The sequence below is a fragment of the Leptonychotes weddellii genome, chromosome 7 (genome assembly GCF_054177405.1).
Source record: "Leptonychotes weddellii isolate Sample4059 chromosome 7, ASM5417740v2, whole genome shotgun sequence".
Lineage (NCBI taxonomy): Eukaryota > Metazoa > Chordata > Mammalia > Carnivora > Phocidae > Leptonychotes > Leptonychotes weddellii.
The window spans coordinates 133,314,665-133,339,574 of NC_138375.1; the positions used below are offsets into that span (position 1 = coordinate 133,314,665).

Here is a 24,910-nt window from a genome sequence, read left to right on the forward strand (position 1 = left end):
GGCCACGGCAGGCTCGTCGCGGTTCCCCTTAGTCAGCTCTCCCCGGTGCGCTAACCCGCGCGTGCGGCTTTCGTTCCGTTCCAGTCAGACTCGGAGTCAGCCTCAGCCTTGAAGTAACGCCCGGGAAAGGTAGACACCAGAGAGAAGCTGACGACGGCGTGAAGTCTGTCGGTCGCCGTGGGGAGCGGATCGGGGGCGGTCCCCGAGGACGGAGTGAGAGGTGAGAAGCCGCAGAAGGCGCCTTCCTGACGGAGGACCGCGCGGGGACGACTTGAGAAGGCGGCGGACGCAACTCGTTGTGGCGGTGTGGCCCGGGTGCGGGGCCGGCGGCGGGGCCCGGGAGAAGCGCCGAGGTGGTGGGGCGGCCTGGGCTCGGCGGCTCGCCGAGGGGAGGGAGCGAGCCGGGAGCGCGGGGAGGTGTTCGTTTCCGCGGGGGCGGGCGGGAACGGGGGGCCTGTGGAAAATCGCGCCGGGGACGTTGAGGTGCCTTAGAACACACGTTTTCGCGAGCTCGGGGAGGAAAGAGGAGGTTTTAACTTTGTCGGTGGTGAATTGGGCGGGGGGGAAAGTCAAAAATGTGAGCTGAGGTTTGTCAAGGAGCTGTCAGCGTAGGAAGTGGTGTCAGGGACTCAGGAGCCACGGCGGCCTCCCGTGCGAGGTTTTATGGACGATTCCATCCTCCTGACAGCTCGGGAGCCTCGGTGTGTCCGGCGCTGTCCTGGAGGCTGGGGAGGGGCCAGTGCAACCTGCACGTAGGCGGTGTCGGGAAACCTGTGGCGGTGGGCGTGAGGGGGCGTTGAGTCGCGTTTTGGAAACGCCCTTTTGAGGGGGGGACGCGTGAGCGGGGACTGACTCCAGCGAGGGAGGGAACCGTGTGGACATGCGGGGAGGGCCGGCGAGCTCCCGAGACAGAAGTGTGTGCTCGCTGAGCCCGGAGGGACTGGAGAGGGCACGGGGAGCCGGCGGGAGCCGGACGGGAGGCCTGAAGGGGACCGTCAGCTTCGCTCCGCGTATGCTGGGCGCCACTGAAGGCGTCTGCGCCAGAGGGGCGGGGCCGAGCGCCACCGAAGGCGTCTGCGCCAGAGGGGCGGGGCCGAGCGCCACCGAAGGAATCTGCGCGAGAGGGGCGGGGCCGAGCGCCACCGAAGGCGTCTGCGCCAGAGGGGCGGGGCCGAGCGCCACCGAAGGCGTCTGCGCCAGAGGGGCGGGGCCGAGCGCCACCGAAGCAGTCTGCGCGACAGGGGCGGGGCCGAGCACACTTGGACGGGCTCGCGGGTCGGCTGGTGGGGGCGGGGGAGGAAGAGTTGCCGGGGGCGCCGGAGGGACAGCCTCCCGCACCGATGCATCCTTGGTGTGTACGCGGCACTGGTTCGGAGGGCCTAGGGAGTCTAAGTTTCTGGACGCCGTGCTAAGCAGTCTGGATGTCACTTTGTTTTCAGGTATATGCGGATGGTGAAAATCTGTTTATGGAGCACTATGTGTTGGGCACTTTTATAAGCACTTTACATGGGGACCTACTGTAATCCGAAGCTGTGCGGTTTGCACTACTCACAAGAGAAGTGAAGCACCGAGATGCTGAGTGTCCTGCCCGAGGCTTCGTGTCTAGTAAGTGGAACCCGGAGTCCTGGCCCTGGTGATAGAGGAGAGCTGCAGAGACTGCCCTCCTTACTTGTTGCCCAGAATGACCGAGAACTGACATACAAGGGCCTAAGGCTTCCAAAACTCCTGAAAAAGTAGTGCGACCTCCATGTTAATGACCCGTTTCTCCAGCTGCCTCCTCTAAAGGTTAGTATGTCACCAAATTTTGAGTTATTGCATCTTCTTAGGCTTCAGTATGTTTCATTCTTCCTCTCCCCCTTGTCCGGTGCCATCCTTCTGACCCTTTATTTTGCTTTCTTTATCATTTTCATCTACTTTCTATCCATCTCTTCTCTCTGCCTTCTCTAGAAAAAAATATGTGAAGGCAAAGGAGGAAACTAGGTATAAGGGACAAATATTAAAGATCTAAGTTTCCGAGGATATGGTTGTTTCATTCCCCTTCCGTCTTTGTTCCAGCTCCCAAGAGTGAGAGCTTAGGGGTCACATAGCCCAAAGAGCCTGACCTGCCTGGGGACCCAGCGTCTATGGGGAGCCTCTTCCATTGCCACCCACAAACGTCTTCTGTACCCATCACTTATTGATTCCCGCCTCTCCCAATGAAAAATTTCCTTCCTTTGAAAAATGTTCCTATAGGGGTGCTCGGGTGGCTCAGTCGGTTAAACAGCTGCCTTCGGCTCAGGTCATGATCCCAGGGTGCTGGGATCGAGTCCCGCATCAGGCTTCCTACGCAGTGGGGAGCCTGCTTCTCCCTTTGCCTGCCGCTCCCCCTACTTGTGCTCTCTGTCAAATAAATAAATAAAATCTTTAAAAAAAAAATGAAAAAGGTTCCTATAGTTTCTACCTCTGCCCCACTCCCGTTCTCCCACTTTGAGCTGCCCGTCCCCGCCATGCTGCATCTTTGACTCTCCACACCTTTCTTTTCAGTGGTCATATAAACACACTCATGCCAGACTGTTCATTGGCCAGATCAACACCTTGCTTAAACCTCCTTTGTTTTGCCTACCTCCACTTTAGAGGCTGGAAGAGTATTTATTTTTTCAGCCTCCTTTGCTACTGGCCTCCATATAACGCAGCTGTGGTCAGTGAGATGTAAGCTGAAGTTTGCTGAGGGGCTTCTGGGACAACCTTTCTTGATAAAAGGCACAGATGTGCTGGTGCTTCCCATCCCCGTTCTTCCTACCTTGAATGCACATACTTTACCTGAAGCAGAGCAGCCATCATGTGACCGTGGTGGAAAAGCCATGGAACTAAAGACATTGAATTAATTTTGTCTTTGAAACGATGCCACCCCCCTCCAGATTTGTTATGTGAGGAAAAAAAAAAAATCCCTGCTTGCTTGTAAGCCTTGTTAACTGGGCTTTCCAGTATTTGTAGCCATAAAGCTCTTCTGATAGATACACCCGCTCTCCATGCTGGTCTCCCTCTAGTTATTTTTATCAGTGTCTCCTTTCTCAGGTAAGTGAATGAGTCCTTTTCAGCCTTTAGCTCACTCTTCAACCCACTAATATTTAACAGAGGTTATCAGTAACCAAAACCAAAGGCCATTTTTAATTATCTTACTTTAACCCTCCACGGCATATGAAAATACTAACTATTCTTACTTTATGTGAAATTCTTTTACTTTTGTGCCAGCATCTTCTAATTTTTCCTTTTGCGTTTCATTTTCGTTTTGGTTGCTGTTTCCTCTCAGCTCTCACTGGTTCCACTTCCTCCACTTCCCCCATTCAGTGACAGTACTCTCAGAATACCCTTCACACCTGCCCTGCCACTTAGTCTAGTGTCTGTCAGGAATCTTCACTTGGATTCCCACAGACTCATTAAAATGCCCCCAGACTGAACTTACCATTTCCCCACAAAATCGGTCAACTTTGTGTGTTCTTAATTATGGTACTCCATCCACCCAAATAAATTCAAGTTCCTACATTTAATCAATTACCACGTTATCTAGATTCTGCCTCATTATTGCTTGAATTCTTCCTTTCCTCTCCCATGCCACGGCCAGTGTTTTAGTTTAGCCCTTGAAAAGCAAAGAATATATCTTATCCATTTTGATCTTCTCATCATATCTATCACATATTTAGCACTTATTATGTATGAAATAAATGAAATTGTCTTAACTACTGTCATCACTAGAGATCTATAAAACCTACGATTGTTTTGAATACATTTTGAGTTGCAAAGATTTTGTTAATATGTCACATTTTCATGTCTATTAGTGTTTAACCCTTTCTCCTTTTCACTTTGATACAGAGTATGGTACAAAGATACATATTTGAATCCTATGTACTTAGAGACTATATTTAAGTTATACTGTTTTCTAAATAATTAGCTTACTTAACAGTAGTTTAATGACTGTTAGTTGAGAACTCAAAATAGCATGCTATTGCATTAAGATCTGTACAATTGTTTCATCACCCGGGTAGCAACCAGCCTAAGTTTTAGGGGAGAAAATAACAGTGCAGGAGGAGGGGGAGGGACATGGATGGATAATACTAGGATTTGGTAGAGGTAGAGAATTTTGACTCAAAACATCCAGGTAAACCAGATTGTGAAATAGGAGCATCTAGGTAACATATATAACATGGTAAAAGATCAAGGGTTTCCCAGTATTGGTTATATTTATAGGTTTATAGCATTTTAGAGCTAATAGGGATCCTGGAGACCTTCTAAATTCAAAATCCCTCATTTACCAAATAAGGACACTGTGACCTGGTGAAAGTAGGTGACTTGTCTAAGTTAGTGGCAGATCAGGACTACATACCAAGTCTTTGGGCTGTCCAGTTTAGCACTCTCACCTTTTCTCTCCAGTGTGAAGTCTCTGATATCCAAAGAAGATCTACAGTAAGATACAACAGAACTTACCTTCAGCATGAATCGTCATTGTTTAGAACATTAGCTATTTAAACCTTCTGGTGTAAAGGAATGTTTTACATTCTGAATTAAGATTTCTCTATTTTATATGGTTTCTTTGTGGTGGTATTATCTGATATAGAAACTTCAACTTCAACTAAAAGATTCCTACAATCATTACATTTATTAGATTTCTGTGTTACATGACTTATCTGATTATCACCAAAAAGTTAATCCTGGTGAAGGGTTCAATGAAAAAACTCAGGTATGAGTTCTCTGATGTCGTGTAAGGTTTGTACTCCGACTGAAGGCTTTCCCACATTCGTTACACTGATAGGGTTTCTCTCCTGTATGAGTTCTCTGATGCACTATAAGGGATGAATTTTTAATGAAGGCTTTTCCACACTGATCACATTCATAGGGTTTCTCACCAGTATGAATTCTTTGATGTTCAATAAGGTATGCACTCTGGCTGAAGGCCTTTCCACATTCGTTGCATTCATAAGGTTTCTCTCCAGTATGAATAACCTGATGTACAGTAAGGGAAGATCGCCCAGTGAAATGTTTTCCACATACCATACATTCATAAGGTTTCTCTCCAGTATGAATTCTCCGATGTTGAGTAAGAGATGAATTCTTGCTGAAAGCTTTTCCACACTGATTACATTCAAAAGGTTTCACTCCAGAGTGAAGTCTCTGGTGTTCTATAAGGTATGTACTTTGGCTAAAGGATTTCCCACATTTGTTACATTTGTAGGGTTTTTCTCCAGTGTGATTTCGTTGATGCAGAGTTAGGGTTGAGCTTTTACTAAAGGCTTTTCCACATTCACTACACTCATAGGGTTTTTCTCCAGTATGACTTCTCTGATGTACAATAAGGTGCATGCTCTGACTAAAGGCTTTCCCACATTCATTGCACTCATAGGGTTTTTCTCCTGTGTGAGTTCTCTGATGAACTGTAAGATTCATGCTTTGGGTAAAAGCTTTCCCACATTCGTTACATTTGTATGGTTTCTCTCCAGTATGAATCCTTTCATGTTGAATAAGGGATGAATTCTTACGGAAAGCTTTTCCACACTCTTTACACTGATAGGGTTTCTCTCCAGTGTGAGTTCTTTGATGAACAGTAAGGTTCATGCTCTGGCTGAAGGTTTTCCCACATTCGTTACATTTGTAGGGTTTCTCCCCAGTATGAATTCTTTGATGTACAGTAAGGGAGGAGCGTTCAATGAAGTGCTTCCCACATACATTACACTTATAGGGTTTCTCCCCAGTATGAATCCTCTGGTGCTTAAGAAGAGATGAGCTCTGGCTGAAGGTTTTCCTGCATTCATTACATTCATAGATTTTCTTTCCTACAAACATACTTTGAGTTTTAATTAATTCAGAATTCTGTTTAGTGTCTTCTCCATGTGAATTCTGATTATGGGGCCTTTGTCCCACAGGAATACTTTGTTGTATATCAAGGATTGACCCCTGACTAGAACATCTTTCAAATTCATGACCTCCACATGCCCTCCTCTCAGGGAGGGTTTCCTTATGAGTAACGGCCACTTGGCACAGATGTCTGTCCTGGTTTTTCTGTTGCCCATCTAACCAATTATCAGGTTCCCAGGCTTCCCCTAAAGAAGAAGGCCAGAGACCTTCCCTTTCCATCATTACCCCATAGGATAAATATTCAGTAATGCTGGGCTTTATAGTTGATTCTTTGGTTTCAAGTCTTGTCTCCCAGTCTGAAAAAAATAAAAATTCAAATACACATCAGTTTCTGTGCTGGAAGACAAAAAACTGTCTAAGGTGGGAATGAGAGAAAGAAACTGAGAATAACTGTGGGGCACATGTGAGAGCTTTCAAAGATGTCCCTACAATGAGGAAGAAAACCAGAAGGGAGGGAAAGAACAGTGAACCAGTTCATAAATAACAGGAGAACTAGAGGAGGCAGTAAGCAGAGAAAAGAGTAAGCCTGTGTATGCAGGAGGGATGGACACTGAAATCACTGACCTTTGGACAAGGCTAAATAATGAAGATGGAATGAAGGGAAAATATACAGACAAGCTGGGATCGGGGGAGGCAGATCAGAAAACCCTGGTATTCCCACCAGCAGTTTCTTCTCCCCTGCAATGCTGCCTCTAATTCTGACACTAAATCTTTGTACACCACCACAGTGTGACACCGTGAAAGATTGTTGGCTCTGGAATCAGACACACTTGGGTTTAAACCCTGACTGTTAACTTACCCTCTTAACTAGTTGTTTCTCTGGGTTTTAGTTTTCACAGACCTAAAATAAAGATAAAAATAATCTGATGAGGATTAAGTAAGATAATGCATATAAACTACCCTTCAGGAATATGCTTGTTTGGAACATAAAATACCACAACCTACTTGAAACTTAAGGGAGGATGACACAATCTAAAGGTTCACCCTACCACCAACTTTCAACAGGCTATAAGTTTCTCATTCTCTTTAGGTAAGAGGGTCCTACAGGGCCCTACCATTTCCTACTAAATACCCATTCATTAGAGATGTGAACTGCCCTCATTCAAAGATTTGATACACAGAAAGTAACAAAGTAATGATACACAGAAAGTAACAAATTTGGAAACTATGTAGAGGTTCAAGGAAAAAAATTGTAAAGTAATAAAAACAGGGAGGGAGAGGCAAAGCAGGATCTGTTGAGCTGCTTGAGATGGGGCTGAAGGAAGGACCTTGTGACCACTCTGACTTTATTTTATCAGATCCCCCTTCTTATCCTAGACAAAGTGGCTGGGGGTGGGGACCGGGCAATGAGAGGCAGAGGACAGAAAACTACAATCTGAGAATCAGCTGTCAGCTTGATCAAAATTACCAGAGCCAAGATCAACACTGAACCAACAAACCAAAGGCCTGTGAGCAGGAGGCTTTACTATGAAGCATGAGGTATGCATTAACCGGACCACCTCCTTGCAACCTGACCTGCTTATGTAAAAAAAGAGAAAAAGTGGAAAGCCACGCAGGCTCCTCTTCTAAAGCCACCAGGTAACCCCAGAAAGGACCTCTCCAATTGAGTGTGAATATCAACAGGTAACACATGAACTGGAGGCTACCTCCTGTCCTGTCACTATATCACATCCAACTGTGCAACCAAAGCTCTACCCAATAAACAACATAAAGGGCAAAGGAGGAGCCATTCACACTGTTAGACAAATACAAACTCAAGACAGAACTGCCCTCATTCAAAGATAAATGATACACAGAAAGTAACAAATGTGGAAACTATGTAGAGGTTCAAGAAATAAAATTTTAAAATAATAGTAACAGGAGAATGAGGAAAAAAACATAAAAACCACCTGGAAAATAAACACTGGGAGAATAATGAAATGCTTCCAGTCATCAAAAGGCGTCAAAAAGGAAGTAAACAAAAACAGTGACATACTGGAAGGAGATCTTTGCAACACACGGCCCATACAGGAGGACTAGAACCTCGATCTGGAAAACAGTGTCGTGGAACACTAAGCCCAACAGAAAAATGGGCAAAAGACTTGAATAGGCACTTAAGAAAAGGAAACAGTGGTGGTGAGTAAACAAGCAAAGATACCCAATCTCAACAGTAACCAGGAGAAGGGAGATTAAAGCTCTAATAAGTAACATCCACCTGAGTAAAAAAATTAAAAAGTGCAGACTGATAGCTTCAGATTTTAGAAAGATGTGCTGTAATGCAAACTTTCACATACTGCTGGTGGAGATGTAATTTGGTTCCGGTGTTTGAAAAAGTTTAACACTACCTAGTCATGTAGAACAGGCACACAGACTGTGATTTAGCAAACCCACTAGTAGGTACTTACACTTAGGGAATCTGCTTTGCAAAGGTACACCACAATTCACAATTTTAAAGGTAACATCATGCACAAGAGCAAAAAACTGGAAACAACCCAATTGCTACCAACAACAGAATGGATAACTAAGTTGTGAAATATTTATAACAACAGGATAACTGAAAACAGTGAATGTTAAGGATGTCATGTTTGTGTCTCCCCAAAACTCACGTGTTGAAGCGTAATCCCCAATGAGATAACTTTAGGGGGAGAACCTTTGGAAGTCATTAAGTCATGAAGGTAAAGCCCTTATAAGAAGTGACAGATGACAGAGCTTGCTTCCCCTCTCTCTGCTCTCTACCATGTGCAGATGCAGTGTGAAGGCAGCTGTCCATGAAGCAGGAGGAGAGCCCTCACCAGGAAGCCAACCATGCTGGCCCCCCCATCTCACACTTCCAGCCTCCAGAACTATGAGAAATAGATGTCTGATGTTAGAGCTACCAAGTCTATGGTGTTCTGTGATAGCAGCCCGAACCAACAGAGAACATTAACTAAAGCTACGTAGAATAATCAGAATTAATAAATAATTTAAGCCAAGTCACACAAAAATATATATAGTAAGAGGCCATTTAGATAAAGTTTAAAAACAGGCTAAAACTAAATGTATTGTTTAGAGATTCCTTTATGGATGGCAATACTGTAAGGAAAAGCAAGGAAAGACAATTATCACAAATGTGGGAAGAATGGTTACGTCTTGGGTAAGAGGATGTGAATGAGAAGGCTCAAACAAAGCATTTCTAAGATACAAGCAATGGGGGCGCCTGTGTGGCTCAGTCGTTGAGCGTCTGCCTTCGGCTCAGGTCGTGATCCCAGGGTCCTGGGATCGAGCCCCGCATCGGGCTCCCTGCTCAGTGGGGAGCCTGCTTCTCCCTCTCCCACTCCCTCTGCTTGTGTTCCCTCCCTGTCAAATAAATAAATAAAATCTTAAAAAAAAAAAAAAAGATACAAGCAACGTTCTGTTTCCGAATCTGGGTTCTAGTGTCTGGGTGTTTGCTTTCCTTATTATTTGTTCATCTTTATCATCGTGAACTATAAAGAAAAGCAGTATGGCATAATGGTTACGACAACTTTGGAGCCAGGCTACCTGGCTCCACTTAGCTGTGTGACCTTGGGTCTGTCCGTGTTCCTGTTTCCTCATCTGTTAAATGGCACCTATTGTATATTGTTGAGGTAAGAACAAAAATTAGTTAATACTTATAAAGAGCTTAGAATATGTAGATTTTTGCTAAATAGTACATGTATTTTACATATTCTTCTGTATATATGACATTTCTTAAAATGAGAACAAGAAAATATTTCCTATTTTGGAAAATATTAACAATTTTAAGTTGAAACATCACTATGTACTAAAGAAAAGAGACAGTATATCTTCATGGAATTTGGAGATCTAATTTAAAAGTTAATTCTGGAGATTTGCTGCAGGAAATGAAAAATGGATTACCAACAATTTTTTTAAAAACTGACTGAAGTGATCGCTCCGGGTACATGGGATGCCAAAAACAGGGAAGCCATGTCTACAAGGGACTGAGGAAAGACCAATGTGACTCAAGAATTGCACATGGCCAGTACTCTATACATGTGTAGAGAAAACCAAAACACATTCTTAAATATGAAAGATTTAGTAATTATAGAACTCCTATGCCGTTCCTGAAATACTACTTAGATAGTCGATTTGAACAAAGGATTTATCCAGGAGTTCCAGAATGCTCGCTATTAGGAATCTATTAATATATTAGTGGGACATGGGAAAAAGGACCTGTGACCAACCCAAGGGATGCTTCAGAAGTATTTGATAATATCCAATGTTGGATCCTGATTCAAAAACAAAATTATAAGCAGTGTACCAAGCATACACATAAAACTCTAGAATTCACACTAGCAACAGAATCAAGGAAAGGATGCTTACTATTTAATATTGTTCCCAGAGTGTGACCAGTACATTAGACAACGTAGAGGGGAGGAAATTTTACTTTTCTCAGATCACATGACTGTCTCCCTGGAAAACATAAAAGTGTTAGGGTAGCTGTACTCAGAATTAGTGAAGTGTTGAAGGGCTGGGACCGGAGCACTAAGGATCAAAAACTATAGCTCTTCTAGGATTGGATGAGGTTTCAGATGTTTGCTATTTTGCTGTCTCATTAAACAAGGCCCCTGTAACGTGCACAGCAATGTGCCTGGCCAGGATAAGCGTTCATTGATTGTTAGCTGTTACCATTACCCTTATTATTTTGTGTTAAACAATATACAGCCCCCTCTTCCTTTTTCCCTAAACAGGACTTTGGAGTGATAGCCCATTCTCCCTTTTTGTCTTAGAATGTCTAGTTATAGGATTTATATAATTTTGGTACTCATCAGGACATGAACAAGAGCCCCCAGGACTGAGGGATCTGGGAGAACACAGATCCTTCAGTCTTTAATGGCTGACACTGGCCATAGTAGAGGCCAAGAGCCTGCAGAGAATTGGGGTGGGTACAGCTCTCGGGCAGCAGGTCCTGCTCTTCCTATGGCAAGTCGATTTATTTCTTTTTGTCTTTCTTCAATCCCCTGTGTAGTAGGTAAGTTACTCCTTCCACTCCACCACTTATTCACCTGACTGGACTTCCTACTTAACACTCTTGCTGCTGTACAGTGCATTCTCCATATAGCAGCCAGACGGATCCTCTGAACATGAAATATCTCTTTAAGAAATATCTATTGAGCCAGGTGCTGATTAGGGTGCTAGCAATGAACAAAACACATTTCTACCCTTAAGGAACTTATATTTCCATGAGAGCAAGAAGGGCAATCAACATAATAAATAAGTAAAATACTTAGAATGTAAGTGGCATACCTTATGGAAAAAGTAAAAGCAAGAAAGTCGAAATAGGGAACATGATGGGTGAGGGGAATGGTTTGTAATTTTACATAGACTCTTCAGGAAAGGCCACAATGAAAAGGTGATATTGAAGCCAAGACTTTAGGGGGTGAGGAGGGAGTCACAGGACTATCAAAGGGAGAGCATCCCACACAGAAGGAAATCCCAGGGCTGAGGCCCCGAGGCAGATGTGGGCCTGCCCTGTGTAAGGATCAGTGAACTGTGGATACTTCTATATTTATTATGGTCTTTTAGATTAGTTTTCCTGCTAATGGAGGCAAAGACATGTGTCTGTACTATACATGAGGGAGGCTCAGGTTAGCATGAAGGTAAATAGGGACTCTGTAACAATATATAAATTCTGTGTGTATGTTAACACACACATGTGCACACAGACACAAGTAGTCACCCACTACATTTCTGAGAATGATACAAAGTCGTGTATAAAACACAAATAATAGGTTTCTGTGTTTGGGGTAGTAAAGGGTGGCTTCCTGGAGAGCTTAAAATGTTACAGAATCCCTAACTATCTTATTTTATAGACATAATCTTTGGTAATAGATTTCAATACTTTGCACATGTTCTTGTTTGTATCCTTCATGACTGTACTTCACCAACAGATTTAAGTCTAATGACCACTGACTAGAGGGTAAAAATTCACTGCTTTCCACGTTACTAATAATTCCCATCTCTATTTCAGCATTAACAAGTTTACTAGCAATAATGCTGTCTCTAACAGAACTTCTATCTCTACGTTTTCTACTCAGCTTTTATAAAATAGAGGCAAAATCTAATGAAGCATTCAAGAACTGTACACATGAAAACCTTAGTACAGAAAAAGAAAACAATCATCCAGGGCGCCTGGGTGGCTCAGTCGGTTGAGCATCCAACTCTTGATTTTGGCTCATGTCATGATCTCGGTTGTGGGATTGAGCCTGTGTCGGGCTCTGCGCTGAGCATGGAGCCTGCTTAAGATTCTCTCTCTCTCCCTCTGCCCCTCCCCTCATCCCTCCCCCCACAAGCTCACAAACACACTCTCTCTCTGTCTAAAAAGAAATAAAGAGAGGAAGGAAGGAAGAAAACAATCATCTAAAAGAAAAATTGGGCCAGGATGTAGAGGTTCTATTTTTGCTAGATGTACTTGGAAATAAGAAGTCACAGCAAGGCAGGGAAAGAAAGTTATAACTTTTTTGTTTCAGAATTAGCATTAAACTCGAAGGCAGAAACAAAACAAGAAACCGGTGTTCAACTTCGGGCATGTCATTTCCCCCTCTGAACCCATCTGTCCCACTGAGGGGGCGCTGCAGTACCTACCCCATAGGATGGTTACGAGGAGTGAGTCATGATGGCTACGAGGAGTGAGTCATGATGGCTGGAGAAGAGCTGAGCACAGCACTCAGTCCTCCACGCTTTCTTGTCTTGGTTTTGAACAGAAAAAGACTAAATGGTAGCTTAATCTGGCAGTTACATCGAAGAAAATCTGGAGAAAAATAAGACCTGGAGTTAGCACACCACCAATTTTCCGGGCTTCATCCTCTGGCTCCACTTTTCTCGGTCTTAGGTTTCTCCTCTCTGCTCCCGTAAATACACTTGAGTCTCTTCGCTGGTAAACAAACCAGAGGCACTTGACCTCTGACTTGTCTCAGCTCTTGCCGTATCTTCCTTTTCCTCTAAAGTGAACCCTATTGAAACAACTGTCTGTAATGTCTTTACTTGTTTGCTTCTTTACTCATCTACCCATAGCACATTTCCCTCTGCACCAAGAGTGCTCTTCCTTAGGCCACATCCTTAGCGTCCTTCTGGCTAAGGCCAACAGCACCCTCCAGTTCTTGGTTGGCATGCAGTACTCTCCCACCGCTTCTCTCTTCCCTTGGCTCTCCCTACATTCTCTTCTCCTCCTTTGACAACTCTTTCTGTCCTCTTCACTGGGGCATCTTTGGCCCCAAGTCAATCTTACTGTCCTTTAGGGTTCCATCCTTGCTGCTTTGCCCTTCTCATTCCCTCTCCCTGATAATTAATAATACTCATTGATATGAATGTCACGGATAGGATTATAACTTTCAAATCTGTATTTTCACCTAATGTCTAAAAATTCTACTTGATGTCATTCAATATTCATTTAACAAACATATATTAAATACCTACTCTGGCAGGCAACGTGCCAGGCAGGGATATAAAGCAGTTAGCTCAATCATGACAATTCAGTGAGCCTGCACACTGGTGGCTGGACAGACATTCAGAGAGACAAGGCAAATATAATGTGAACTGCAATCATAAACAAATGAAGAATCTTTAGATTTAGCCCAGTGGAGAAGCCTGAAGACCAGTAAAGAAGACAGAGGAAAACCCAGGATTAAGAATATATGTGTTCACCTCTGCTGCCTCCAGAAAACCCACCAAAATGACAGTGGGATAATTAAAAAGGCATATATCAACCTACTAAAATAATCTAGAGAATAAGGGAAAAAATGCTGCATACATATACCAAAAAACAAAACAAACAAAAAATATTCTCATACAGACAAAATAAATTAATGCATGCATTAAAAAATATTGCTGTTAAGAGAGAAGGAACACTCAGAATGAAAAGAAGGCTCATAGAAATTTAAAAATAGAAATAAATTTTTTTCAGAGAAGGACTGAAAGACTTTAAGGAATTTATTTAAGAAATATTATTAAGAAATAATATTAAGAAATATTAAGAAAGAAAAATTCCTTTAAGGAATTTATTTAAGAAATAAATTTAAGGAAATCTTTACATCTCCTGGCACTCTTCCCTTCAAACAAGACTATGCAGTCACCCACAGGGTCTTTGCACCTGCTGTTCCCTGGACCCAAAATGGTCTACATGGCCTATCACTTTGTGAATTATCTGTTCAACATCCACCTTCAAGGAGAGGCCCTCTCTGATCACTCCCTCTAAAATAAAGCTGCTGTTAACTGATCCAGTTCCCTTATTCTGCTTGCTTTTTCCACATAGCACTAGGACTCTAGACTATTCATTCCCTTCCTTTCCTTTCCCTTCTCCTCCATGCTTGCTTTCTTTCTTAATTTACTTTCCCCCCACTAGACTATAAGCTCCATGGGGAAACTGCCTGTCTTGTTTATTACTATAGCCACAGTGCTAGGAACAGGGCCTAGTGCTCACAAAATGTTTGCTGAATAAAAAGATTATTTACATAAGAATAAATACAAATAGCAATAGTAGGGCGCCTGGGTGGCTCAGTTGGTTAAGCAACTGCCTTTGGCTCAGGTCATGATCCTGGAGTCCCTGGATCGAGTCCCGCATCGGGCTCCCTGCTCGGAGAGGAGCCTGCTTCTCCCTTTAACCCTCCCCCCTCTCACGTACTCTCTCTCTCATTCTCGCTCTCTCAAATAAATAAATCTTTAAAAAAAAAATACCAATGATAATCAAACCACAGAATCTATAGTAAAGGCAATTAAAGCTACCTTAAGGGATCATTTTATACCTAATAAATTACCATTAAAAGGCATAAAAATATCCAAAGTTGTGCAATGTGTACAAGAGCCATAAAAAATACATCTTTTGACCCAGTGATTCTTGTAAAATCCTGTTCTTTAGAAAGCTTACTAGAAACTAGCAGCAATGTTCGTAAGATTCTTTTTTTCCTGTCAATATGTTCTTTTACTGATTTCTTTTATTGCTTTATACTTAGGTAGTCATACACTATTCAGAGATAAAAATATGTGCCTAATATCTCTTTAATTTAAAAGATGTGTTAGAAGAAATGGTGATCAGTGCTTTCATATTGAGTACAGAATATAAGGCTGTAAAGTGTATTTTTTCAGAGGAAATTCAGTGATAACCTCTAACAGAAATTTCATTTGTGAGGGGGATTAGGGGATTAGAAACTGGTTAACAAAGATTCAGAGGCATTAAATGCTTAGAGTAGAATGGGATGAAGACTGAAAGTTTAGGAATGAGAAAGGGAAAGCATAAAACATGAGGTTACTAGTGAAAATAACAAGGCTAAAGTCTTCTTCATTTGTTTTTAAATGAAGACTATAAAACATGTATACAAGTTTGCAACTCAGGGAGAAAAACACTAGTTTCCTTTAAGAAAGCTGACAAAGGTTTAAATGAATGAGGGAAAGAAAGCCATGGATAGAGGTTATGGCCGACAGGAGAGACTCATGAAACAGGAAAGAGAATATAAAGTGGAGGAAGACAGAAAGACAGGGATTCAAAATACAGATGAAGACAAAAGCAATAACTGGTAACATTTACTGATATTCACAGCAATTAATAAGTGCTACAAATGTAGTAACTCATTTAATCCTCCTACACTATTACTTCCCTCCATGGTGAGGACTTTTGCAGGACAGAGGGAGGAGCGGTGACATGAGTAATGCACAGGCCTTTGAGAGAATATATGTTGGGGGGTGCAGGTCTCTCCAGGAGACCCAGGGGGGTCCGCGGGGATTTCTCCCAAGTGGACACACTCAGGTAACAAGTACCTGCTGCCTGATCTGTATCTGGAGAGAGGCCCACTGGAAGTCCTTTTGTCATCCAGCTCAGTTCTTCGAGTTCCAGCTGAGAAATCACATTTGGTTTGGAAAGCTGATGCCCTGCTCGGGAGGAGAGCCACTAAATGTGGGTTCTGAACTGAGTATAACAACCACTCCCGGTACCTGTCCTTGTCCCTTCCCCGTCAGGCCTTTGGAAGGTTCTGTTTTCCATTCCATGTCCAGAGAGGACACCAAGCAACCACCCTAAAACAACGACCTATCACAGCAGGATAGCAAGTGCGAATTCTTGAATTTCCGCGGTTGTACAAGGTGTCAGTAGGTAAGGAAAGATGTCAGTAGGGAGGTTTTGAGTTAGAATGAGAGGTCCTTACCCTGTGAAACCAAGTCCCTGTAGTTCTCCAGCATCACTGTCCCATACAAGTTCCTCTGAGCAGAATCTAGACAAATCCACTCCTCCCAAGTGCAATCCATAGACACATCCCTGAATGTCACTGACTCTTGAAACTATAAATTCCTGCTCAGAGGATTATGCCAATAAAACCTCCTGAGGGAAGTGAAAACAAACAAACAAAAACAAGCAGCATTAGAAGGGAAGGATAAAGAGATCAGTGTGAGAAAAATGTCTTATCTGCCTAAAGAAACTAAACAAAAATGTACATTATCATGAAATGATCAGAGATAAATGTAATAATAGAAAGTGCTTTGGGGCACCTGGGTGGCTCAGTCGCTTAAGCATCCGACTCTTGATTTCGGCTCAGGTCATGATCTCAGGGCCCCAAGGGCGTGGAGGGCATGGAGCCTGCTTAAGATTTCTCTCCCTCTGCCTCATCCTCCCCCCCGCCATCATATGCTCTCTCTCAAATAATTAAATAAATGAGTAAATAAAAAGAAAGTGCTTTGACATGTAAGGACAGGAAGAGGAGCTATTAGAGAGTAATAGGGAAGGCTGCTCTAGATTACCACTGGAGAAGAGTAGGTACTGTTCTCATGGCCTCCCATTTACCCCATTGGTGAAGGAGGGATCGCGCGCCTTACAGAGCACAAGATGACTGAACACACGACACCCAGCACCAGACAGAAGAGACTGACAGCAGTTTACCAGTCACATGTTCTCATAGCCTGGGCAAGCCTACCCACCATGCAGGGCCACTCAGGGACTGCACTGGTAAGCCAGCTGGGGCTGCAGGAAGCAGGCTTTGTAGTGACAAGAGTGAGGGGACCCTTGGTTACCATGGGAACATGCAGTCAGCTTGTTTGAACAATTTCATGGGCTGGGAGGGAGGCAAAAGCCATTAGCTTGAGGACTGGGAGGGCTGCACCCGGTCTGGCTGATGGGAGGGCTAGCTAGTAGGGTGCTTTTCCTGTTGGGCTGGGGCAGGGAGACCAGGGGAGCTCACAGCCAGGTCTTTGGAGCCCTGCGAGGCTCAGCGTCGTCAAGGCGGCACATGGAATTTCAGGCTTTATAATACAGGCGGAGTCCCAGGTAATGGAGGGAAAGCATGTACAAACAGGATACATGCAGAATATGGTTGTGCTCGCTTTGGCAGCATATATACATGCAGAATATGGTTAAGAGGACCAAGAAAACACCCAGCTTGACCTGAGAGTGGCATTTTGAATTGACAAGCCCATTTCAGCATTGTTCTTCTAGCCCTCAGACCAGAAAGCAAAACACAGTAGGTATTCAGTATCTGTTTAATGAGTGTGATGGTTAATATTATGTGTCAGCTTGACTGGACTAAGGTATGCCCAGATAGCTGGTATAGTGTTATTTCTAGGTGTTTCTGTGAGGGTGCTCCCAGTGAGTCAGGAGACCGAGAAAAGATCAGCCCGCAGCAATGTGGGAAGGCATCATCCAATCCATTGAGGGCCCAAATAGAACAAAAAGGCTGAGGAAGGACAAATATGCTGGCTCTGCTTGAGCTGCGGCAGCCCTCAGACAGTGCTCTTAGTCTTGAGCCTTCAGACTCCGACCAGGACTTACCCCTCAGTCCCGGATCTCAGGCCTCTGGGTTCTCTTTCTTTGAAGAAGCCTGACTAGTACAAGGAGGGAGCACTGATTGAGTGCTCACAGTTATACTGAGTTTTGCACTAATAGGAGAGTCACACACCTCACCTCATTTAATCCATATGACAACCTGCTAAATTGTTAGCACTAAAGTCATCATTTTACAGAGGAGGAATCTGAGGATCAGAATGGCTAAATAACTTCTCCACGATCACACAGCTGGGACTCAAACCCAAGGCCATCTATCTCCTGGTGTTGTGAGAGGAAAAGGCCAAGAAAAGAACCCCTGCAGCCAACCCCCATCAGAGCAAGTGAGTGGGGGCTGGGGGGTGGGAGGAGGGAAGGAGATTCAGGACTGAAGGTCCAGGAGGAAGGAGTGGGTCAGACAGAATGATGACTGAAAGGAGAGCTGCTGGTTGGAAAATGAGCTAATTTCAGCAGAGTGATGAAGGCAGAAGTCAGCTTACAGTGGGTAAAAGGCTAAATGGAAGATAAGGAATCAGAAGCAGCTGTGAAATTACTTCAGACTTATGTGGAAAAGGTAAGAGAGGACGATATGGAAAGAAGTAAGGACAAGGAAATGGGGATAAAGCCATGGAAGAGGCTTTCATTTAAGGACAGCGCTGTGCTATATAAGTGGGCAAAGGGGAGAAACGTAATGGAGAGAAAAGGCCTGGATACCAGAGATGGGATGAAGCCCACGCCCAAGAAATATGTGTATTTTACATCCTGCTTGCTGTGAACTTAGAGAAAAAGTGTTAGCACTGAGGCAGAGTTCATTCTCTTTCTGCCTCATTATTTTTTGCTAATATTTATTTAATCAACATATCAACATAACGTTAAAAATCACAAATATTGTCAAGAAATGTAAAGGTAGCTTCTAGTAGGACATAATTATATGGCTGAATTTCTATTTTATGAAAGGAAAAAAAGGAACCAAGAAAAATCAGTTTAATAAATGTAAAGAAAGGAAACAAGAAAGCGTAATAAACATAAATCCTTAAATAATCAGGAAAAGACATGATACTTGTATAAAAACATATGTGAATGAGTTGACTTTCTCTACTAAAAGACAAAAACTCTAAAATTGGTTTCAAATCTAGCATATACAAGCACAAACCAGAATGTTAAAAAGTAAGGGGGGGAGGGCGGGTAGAGACAAGATATATCAGGCCAGTGTAAATAAAAAGAAAGCAAGGAGAAAAGAAAAAAGAAGAAACTGCGAGGAGAACATATGAATATCAGATAAGGTAGAATGTATGTGGAAACAAAGCATAAGCCCCTTCTTTGGGAAAAAAGGTAGCAGAAATAGGATATTCTCCTTCCAAAAATTAATCCACTTTGTTTTTTCAATAAATTGCCTTGTTAGAATATATTGAGCAAAATTAAAAGCCCAGATTCAGACTCCTGTGGGCTGTATGCCAGTCTTCCCCACTTCCCTGGATCCTCGTGGGCTTCAGTGCAGAGCTTGTCTCTATTATGAAACATCCTGTGCCCCCCCTGAGCTACAGAAGGGCTCCTGAAGACTGATTTAGAGAAGTACAGAAGAGCACTTTCAAAGGCTAATGTGAAACTTAATGATACTGTTCACAAAACGTATTTGTTGTTAATCTCTATTGTCCATAAAACATATTTGTTGTTTATCCCTTCAGAGGTTTTTCCCTTTTGCCTTTCCACTTAGTATGGTCTTTTCTCTCCAGCGCTACATTAAAAGCACAGGGTAACTCGTGGTGTTTGAAATAAGCAGCTTCATGGGTTTGTCTCGTTTGTGCAAAAAGTTTTCTTAAACCTAAAGACATGGGTTTTTTGGTATTGTTATCCTTTGAAAAGGTTGAGGATCAAATGGAATAAATTGGGATATTTTAAATGATCAAAGTATAATTTATAAAGAAGGTATGACGGTGATGGACTTTGAGGCACCACAGCAACACAATGTCTTCAGATATAATTCTTAGCAATCTGATTTTTATTTTATTTTTTTAAGATTTACTTATTTGAGAGAGAGGGAGGGAGCACACGCACGATTGTGAGAGTTGGGGAGGGTGCAGATGCAGAGGGAGAGAATCTTAAGCAGACTCCCTTCTGAGCACGGAACCCAACATGGGGCACAATCCCACAACCCTGAGATCATGACCTGAGCCAAAACCAAGAGTTGGATGCTTAACTGACTGAGCCACCCAGGCGCCCCAGCAATCCAGTTTTTTTTTTTTTTTATAATCTCAGTTGTGTTTAAATCACAATCACAATAGCAACAAAAAATGAAACACCTCAGAATACACTTAATATGAATATGCAAGATCCTTGTGATCAAACTTAACAAAAGCCATTATGAAGGATCTGAATAAAATGAAGGGTAGTTTTTTTATTCATTAGGAAGAATAAACACTGTAAAAGATGGTAGTCTTCCTCATATTGATATAGATTTAATGGAATTCAAATCAGAATTGCATACTTTTTAACTTACTGTTGGAACTTGATAATAGTTAATAAAATTTAACTATAAGGATAAATGTAAAAGAAAGGTACAGTAGGGTGCCTGGGTGGCTCAGTCGGTTAAGCGACTGCCTTCGGCTCAGGTCATGATCCTGGAGTGCCAGGATTGAGTCCCGCATCAGGCTCCCTGCTGAGCATTTCCAACCTATGGAGAAGCAGATTATTCAGGAGATTACATCGGTTGGAATGCCATGTCCTCTGGGGTGCCACTCTGGCTCTGCCCAGCTAAAAGAGATGTCACACTCCACCAGGCCACCCTGCTGTGTGGCCTTCACAGCAGCTAACAATGTCCTCAGTAATTATTTCTTCTCTGCTGCCTCCCGTTTCTGTAAGACAGGATCTAGGAGAAAGGAACCTAGCCTGTCTCACTGCCATCTTCCCAGCGTCTAGAATACTGCCTAACACGTGGTAGGCAGGTGCTCAGTCCCTGCTTAGTGAACGGATGGATGATGAAATGCTACACCACATTGTTAAATGAAGTTAGATTCCGACCTCACTTATAAATGATAAATTCTAGATAGTTCAAGGATGTCAATTTAAAATATAAAACTAATAGAAAATGTAGAAAAATATTTATATAATCTTAGGGTACAGAAAGCCTTTCATAGCATGATTCCAAGGCCAAACAAAGGAAAAGGAAAGTTAACTGCATAAAACTTCAAAACTTACACGTAGCAGAAGAGGTTATAAACAGATTTAAGAGAAATGACAGAGAATAAATAATATTGGCGATTTATGGCAAAGGATTAATGTCTACACTGCATAAAAGGCTTCTTTTATATACAAACCACCCAGTATAAAACTGGGCAAGGATGTAAACAGATATTTAAAAGGCCGGAAGAATGTATGTCCATGCTTATTTCTGAGGGTTTAAGACCTGCAAATATATATTATAGTCTTAAAAAAATTTTTTTATGATGACACAGCTAGTATGTATATTCAGAAGAAGAAGATATAATTTAAAGGCAAACACAAGTCCTACTTGGGCGATTCATAGTCCCATGACCAGCCTAAAAAGGAAAGACGGAAAAAGGGGAACAGCTCTAATGCTTCACTGATACATCCCAGGTCCAGGTGTCAAGGTCATCCAAAACAGAGACTGAGGAACTGTTCCAGGTTAAGGGAGGCTAAGGAGACGTGACAGCTGAATGCCAGCTGTGATCCGGATTGGGTCCTGCACCAGATAAAGGACCCAGTTTGTGGCGAAATATGTGTAAGGTTTGTAGGTTAACTAACAGTACTGTGTCCACGTAAGTGTCCTCATTTGGTAATTGTATTCTGGTGATGTAAAACGAGAGCTTGTTTTTAGGAAACACATACTGAAGTATTTAGAAATCAAACCAGTGATTGCCTGGGGTGGGGGTTGTGGACTGGAAGGGGGTGACGACACTTTCTGGGGTAAGGAAAATGCTCTATAGCTTGATTGGGGTGGCGATTATGTTAGTGCATAAATTTGTCAAAACTCAATGAATTATATGCTTAAAATGGGTTATCTTATGTAAAATTACACCTGGGAAAAAAGCTGATTTAAAAAATTAATACTACTTTAACTAAATAAAATAAAATCAAGGCTCCTGATAGCCAAACCACAACCTTCATCAACCAAAATCTTCTGAATGCTCCCCCTTTAAACCTTCTTTTCTGGAAACTCCCTCTTTCTTCTGCCTATTTTTGTGAGTTATGTTGCCTTTTATAACTGAGCTGATAATACTAAGGAGAGAAAGTAGTACAAACAGAAATCACAACAGTACTTGTCTTCATGTAGCCTTCTTTAAACTGGTTCTGTTGATAAATAAACCAGTGACATAGCTGAGAGAACCCTAATACATGATCTTATGAATAGAGAAAACACCACGAGTCCCGTGGGATAGCAGACAAAGTTAAATAAGCCTAACCTTAAAAAACAAAACAAAGCAAAACAAAACTCAGGGTCTCCTGGGGCCAAGTCCCCCTGATACCTTCTTTTTCCAGAGGAGCAACAACTCCAGGTTCTAGTAAAAACTAGCAAATTTCATTTTCTTTTCTTTTTTTAAAAAAGATTTTATTCATTCATTCATTCATTTATTTGACAGAAGGAGAGGGAGAAGTAGACTCCCCACTGAGCAAGGAGCCCAATACCGGGCTCGATCCCAGGACCCTGGGATCATGACCTGAGCCCAAGGCAGACGCTTAACCAAGAGCCACCCAGGTGCCCCTAGCAGGTTCCGTTTTCAAGCCATCTCTCAGGGCAAAAAACCCCTGGGCTCCTCACTACTTTTACACTGCATGAATTTCTTTAGCTGATGGACACTGCTTCTTTCTTGGAACATGCCTTATCAAAATTCCTCCTCATCCTCCACCCCCATGCCTACCACCCAACCAGAAGCACAAACTCCTCCTTCCTGGAACTTGACCCCAAACTTTACATCTGATTCCCTCTCATCACCAGTCACTGCTACATTTGCTCCACCTCTAAAACTAAAATACCAAGCTAGAATAATGTTAAGAATGCCTTACTGAGTACCTCTAACATTCTAGTAACCATGCTGGGCACTTTTTACATATGTTATTTCACTTGAACTTTCAACAAACCTATAAAGTATGTATTATTAAACGAAATAAGCCATGTGAAATGCTTACTAATGTCATATAGGTGGCAAACACTCAGTTAATGCTCTTATTTCTATCATCACCATGAGGAACTTCAGGGAAGTCAGGTTACTTACCCAAGACAATGCAGCTATAAATGGTAGAGTCGGGATTTAAACTCGGGACACTTTAACTCCATTATAGCAAATCTTCTCCAGTTATCCCTATCTAACCCTACTTCTCCTGGTTGCCACAAGTTTTGGAACACTGACAATCTGAGTACCTGGCCATACTTGTTCTTATTATCATGTTCACATATAATCATCATGACTGTATCTTGTAGAGATATAACCTCTCTTATGTTCCCCGAGGGTCCATAAACCCTATAAGCACCCAGATCATCTTTCATATGATTTTTATTCCTTTGATGATGCTTGAATGGCACCAAAAGTTCAGGAAGCCAGGGCTCCCAGCTGAATAAGGAAGTAGGCTGCTGAGGACAGAACTGAGGGACAGTAAGGGGGGCTGCATGGGAAATATCCAACATTCCGAGATCTCAGTAGCCCCATCCTCTGCAGTGAAGCCCACATACGGTACAGGAATAAGTGCTAAGGAGTAAGGGAGAGTGTTCAGTGAGAAATACGAGCTCACCAGAGCTGCCAGTGGCAGAGGCCCAATAGCCATTGCCTTCCCTTTCCTTCCTGCACAGTCCTTCCTAGGGGATGGGCAGGATCCAAAGGAGGCAGAGCTGATGGAAGGAAAAGAAGCCATGAGAAATGAGACTCCTGCAACAACAACAAATAAAATACCCACAGATCAACCAAGTAAGAAATGCATGGTACCTACCTAAGGAAAACTGTATTTTTTATTCATGAAGTTTATTTTGCTGGGCTTATTTAGATATACAAAGGATGAACAGAGAGACATACCATATTCCTGGATAGGCTGTCACAATATCTAAGTTGTCACTTCTTTGAAATTTATGAACTTAGCACATTCCTAACCAAGTTATACCTAAGTAATAGTATTTTAAAGGTAATGATGGAAAAGATCTTATTTTAAGTTAATTGTGTCATTTAACGATAGCCAGGAAACATTTGAAAGGGAAGAGTGGTGAGGGAGAACCTGCCCACCAGATATCATAAAGCTACAATAATTAGAACATAGTGTGATGGAACAGGCTGAGTCATTGATTCACCAGATATAATGCTGACCACCTGCTGTGTACCTGGCACCATTCCTAGGGGAGAGGGTAAATACAGCCATAAACAAAACAGATAAACAAATTCTCCATGCCCTCGTGGATTATAGTCTAGCAGAGAAAAGGATCAGTAGAGCAAATTAAAATCCTACCAACACAAACAATTCAGAAAACATTTTGTATGTAAGAATTCAGGATATGAAAAAGTGACATTTCACATCAGTGAAAAAAGAATGAATTAGTAACTTGGAACAAGGACTTACCATTTGGAAAAGAATAAAAATTTGCACATTAAATCAATTAAAGTATTAGAAGAAACTGCAGATGAACGTTTTTTGTGGTAATGGGATGGAAGTCCCTCTAACAGTGATGTCAAACACCCAAACGTGAAGGGATGGTTTTCATGTCTAACCATGTAAAAATGTAACATTTCTGCCTAGTAAGAAAACACTGTATCAGATACAGAATTTAAAAACAAAACTCAAAATTGCACAAAATATTCATAAGTGTTCAAAACATACATTTAAACAACCGTATTGCTCCACCTCACAGGAAGTTGGAGAATAGGAACACCCAGACTTGGTGTGGGTCCATTAGGCACCCTTATATTGCAAATGTTTATAAACGACTACTTTTCTGGAGTAAGATGGAAGGGTATCAAGTCTTACAGTATGACCCAGAAATTTCATCTGAAGAGACTTAAAGAATGAGACAGGAATGCAAAGATGTGTGTAGCCAAATGGTCTATATGGTTTATAACATGAGGGGAAAAAAAACAAACCTGAGAAGGAATGTAAAGGCCTAAAGGGAGGATTGAATATGGCACAGACATACTTTTTCTCACGCTCTTTAAAATGACAATTGTTTTTCAAATATTAATTTTTTAAAAAGTTTATTCTCTACCTGGTTCGAGTGGTACTTACACCAGATAAAAGCATTTGTAAAAAATCATGGAGCTTAATATTTGTGCACTTTAAGCCCTTTCCAAATGTATT

The 24,910-nt window shown here is 42.3% G+C and overlaps 1 protein-coding gene and 2 long non-coding RNA genes across 7 annotated transcripts in view; 2 read left to right on the forward strand and 1 right to left on the reverse strand.

Annotated features, from left to right (window-relative positions):
- LOC115936818 (uncharacterized) lies at positions 1–10,209 on the forward strand. The gene is made up of 3 exons (XR_004072211.2): positions 1–220; positions 1,440–1,785; positions 8,611–10,209. It is a non-coding gene; the product is annotated as an uncharacterized LOC115936818 (long non-coding RNA).
- Positions 4,615–24,910, reverse strand: part of ZFP2 (ZFP2 zinc finger protein) — a 21,128-nt gene continuing 832 nt past the window's right edge. For 2 of the 5 annotated variants that reach the window (XM_081827308.1, XM_081827309.1), the window contains exons 2-6: positions 23,366–23,462; positions 16,017–16,189; positions 12,469–12,634; positions 6,686–6,727; positions 4,615–6,182 (exon numbers count right to left, since the gene is read on the reverse strand). In XM_081827308.1, the coding sequence (XP_081683434.1) occupies positions 4,711–6,108 (1,398 nt within the window). In that variant the 5' untranslated portion in view covers positions 6,109–6,182; positions 6,686–6,727; positions 12,469–12,634; positions 16,017–16,189; positions 23,366–23,462 and the 3' untranslated portion in view covers positions 4,615–4,710. The remainder of the gene's footprint in view (positions 6,183–6,685; positions 6,728–12,468; positions 12,635–16,016; positions 16,190–23,365; positions 23,463–24,910) is intronic. The other 3 variants (XM_031017635.2, XM_081827311.1, XM_031017636.2) reach the window with 3 other exon arrangements.
- Positions 17,421–24,910, forward strand: part of LOC145722777 (uncharacterized) — a 13,482-nt gene continuing 5,992 nt past the window's right edge. Inside the window, exon 1 of the long non-coding RNA XR_014147305.1 lies at positions 17,421–17,964. This is a non-coding gene — a long non-coding RNA (uncharacterized LOC145722777). The remainder of the gene's footprint in view (positions 17,965–24,910) is intronic.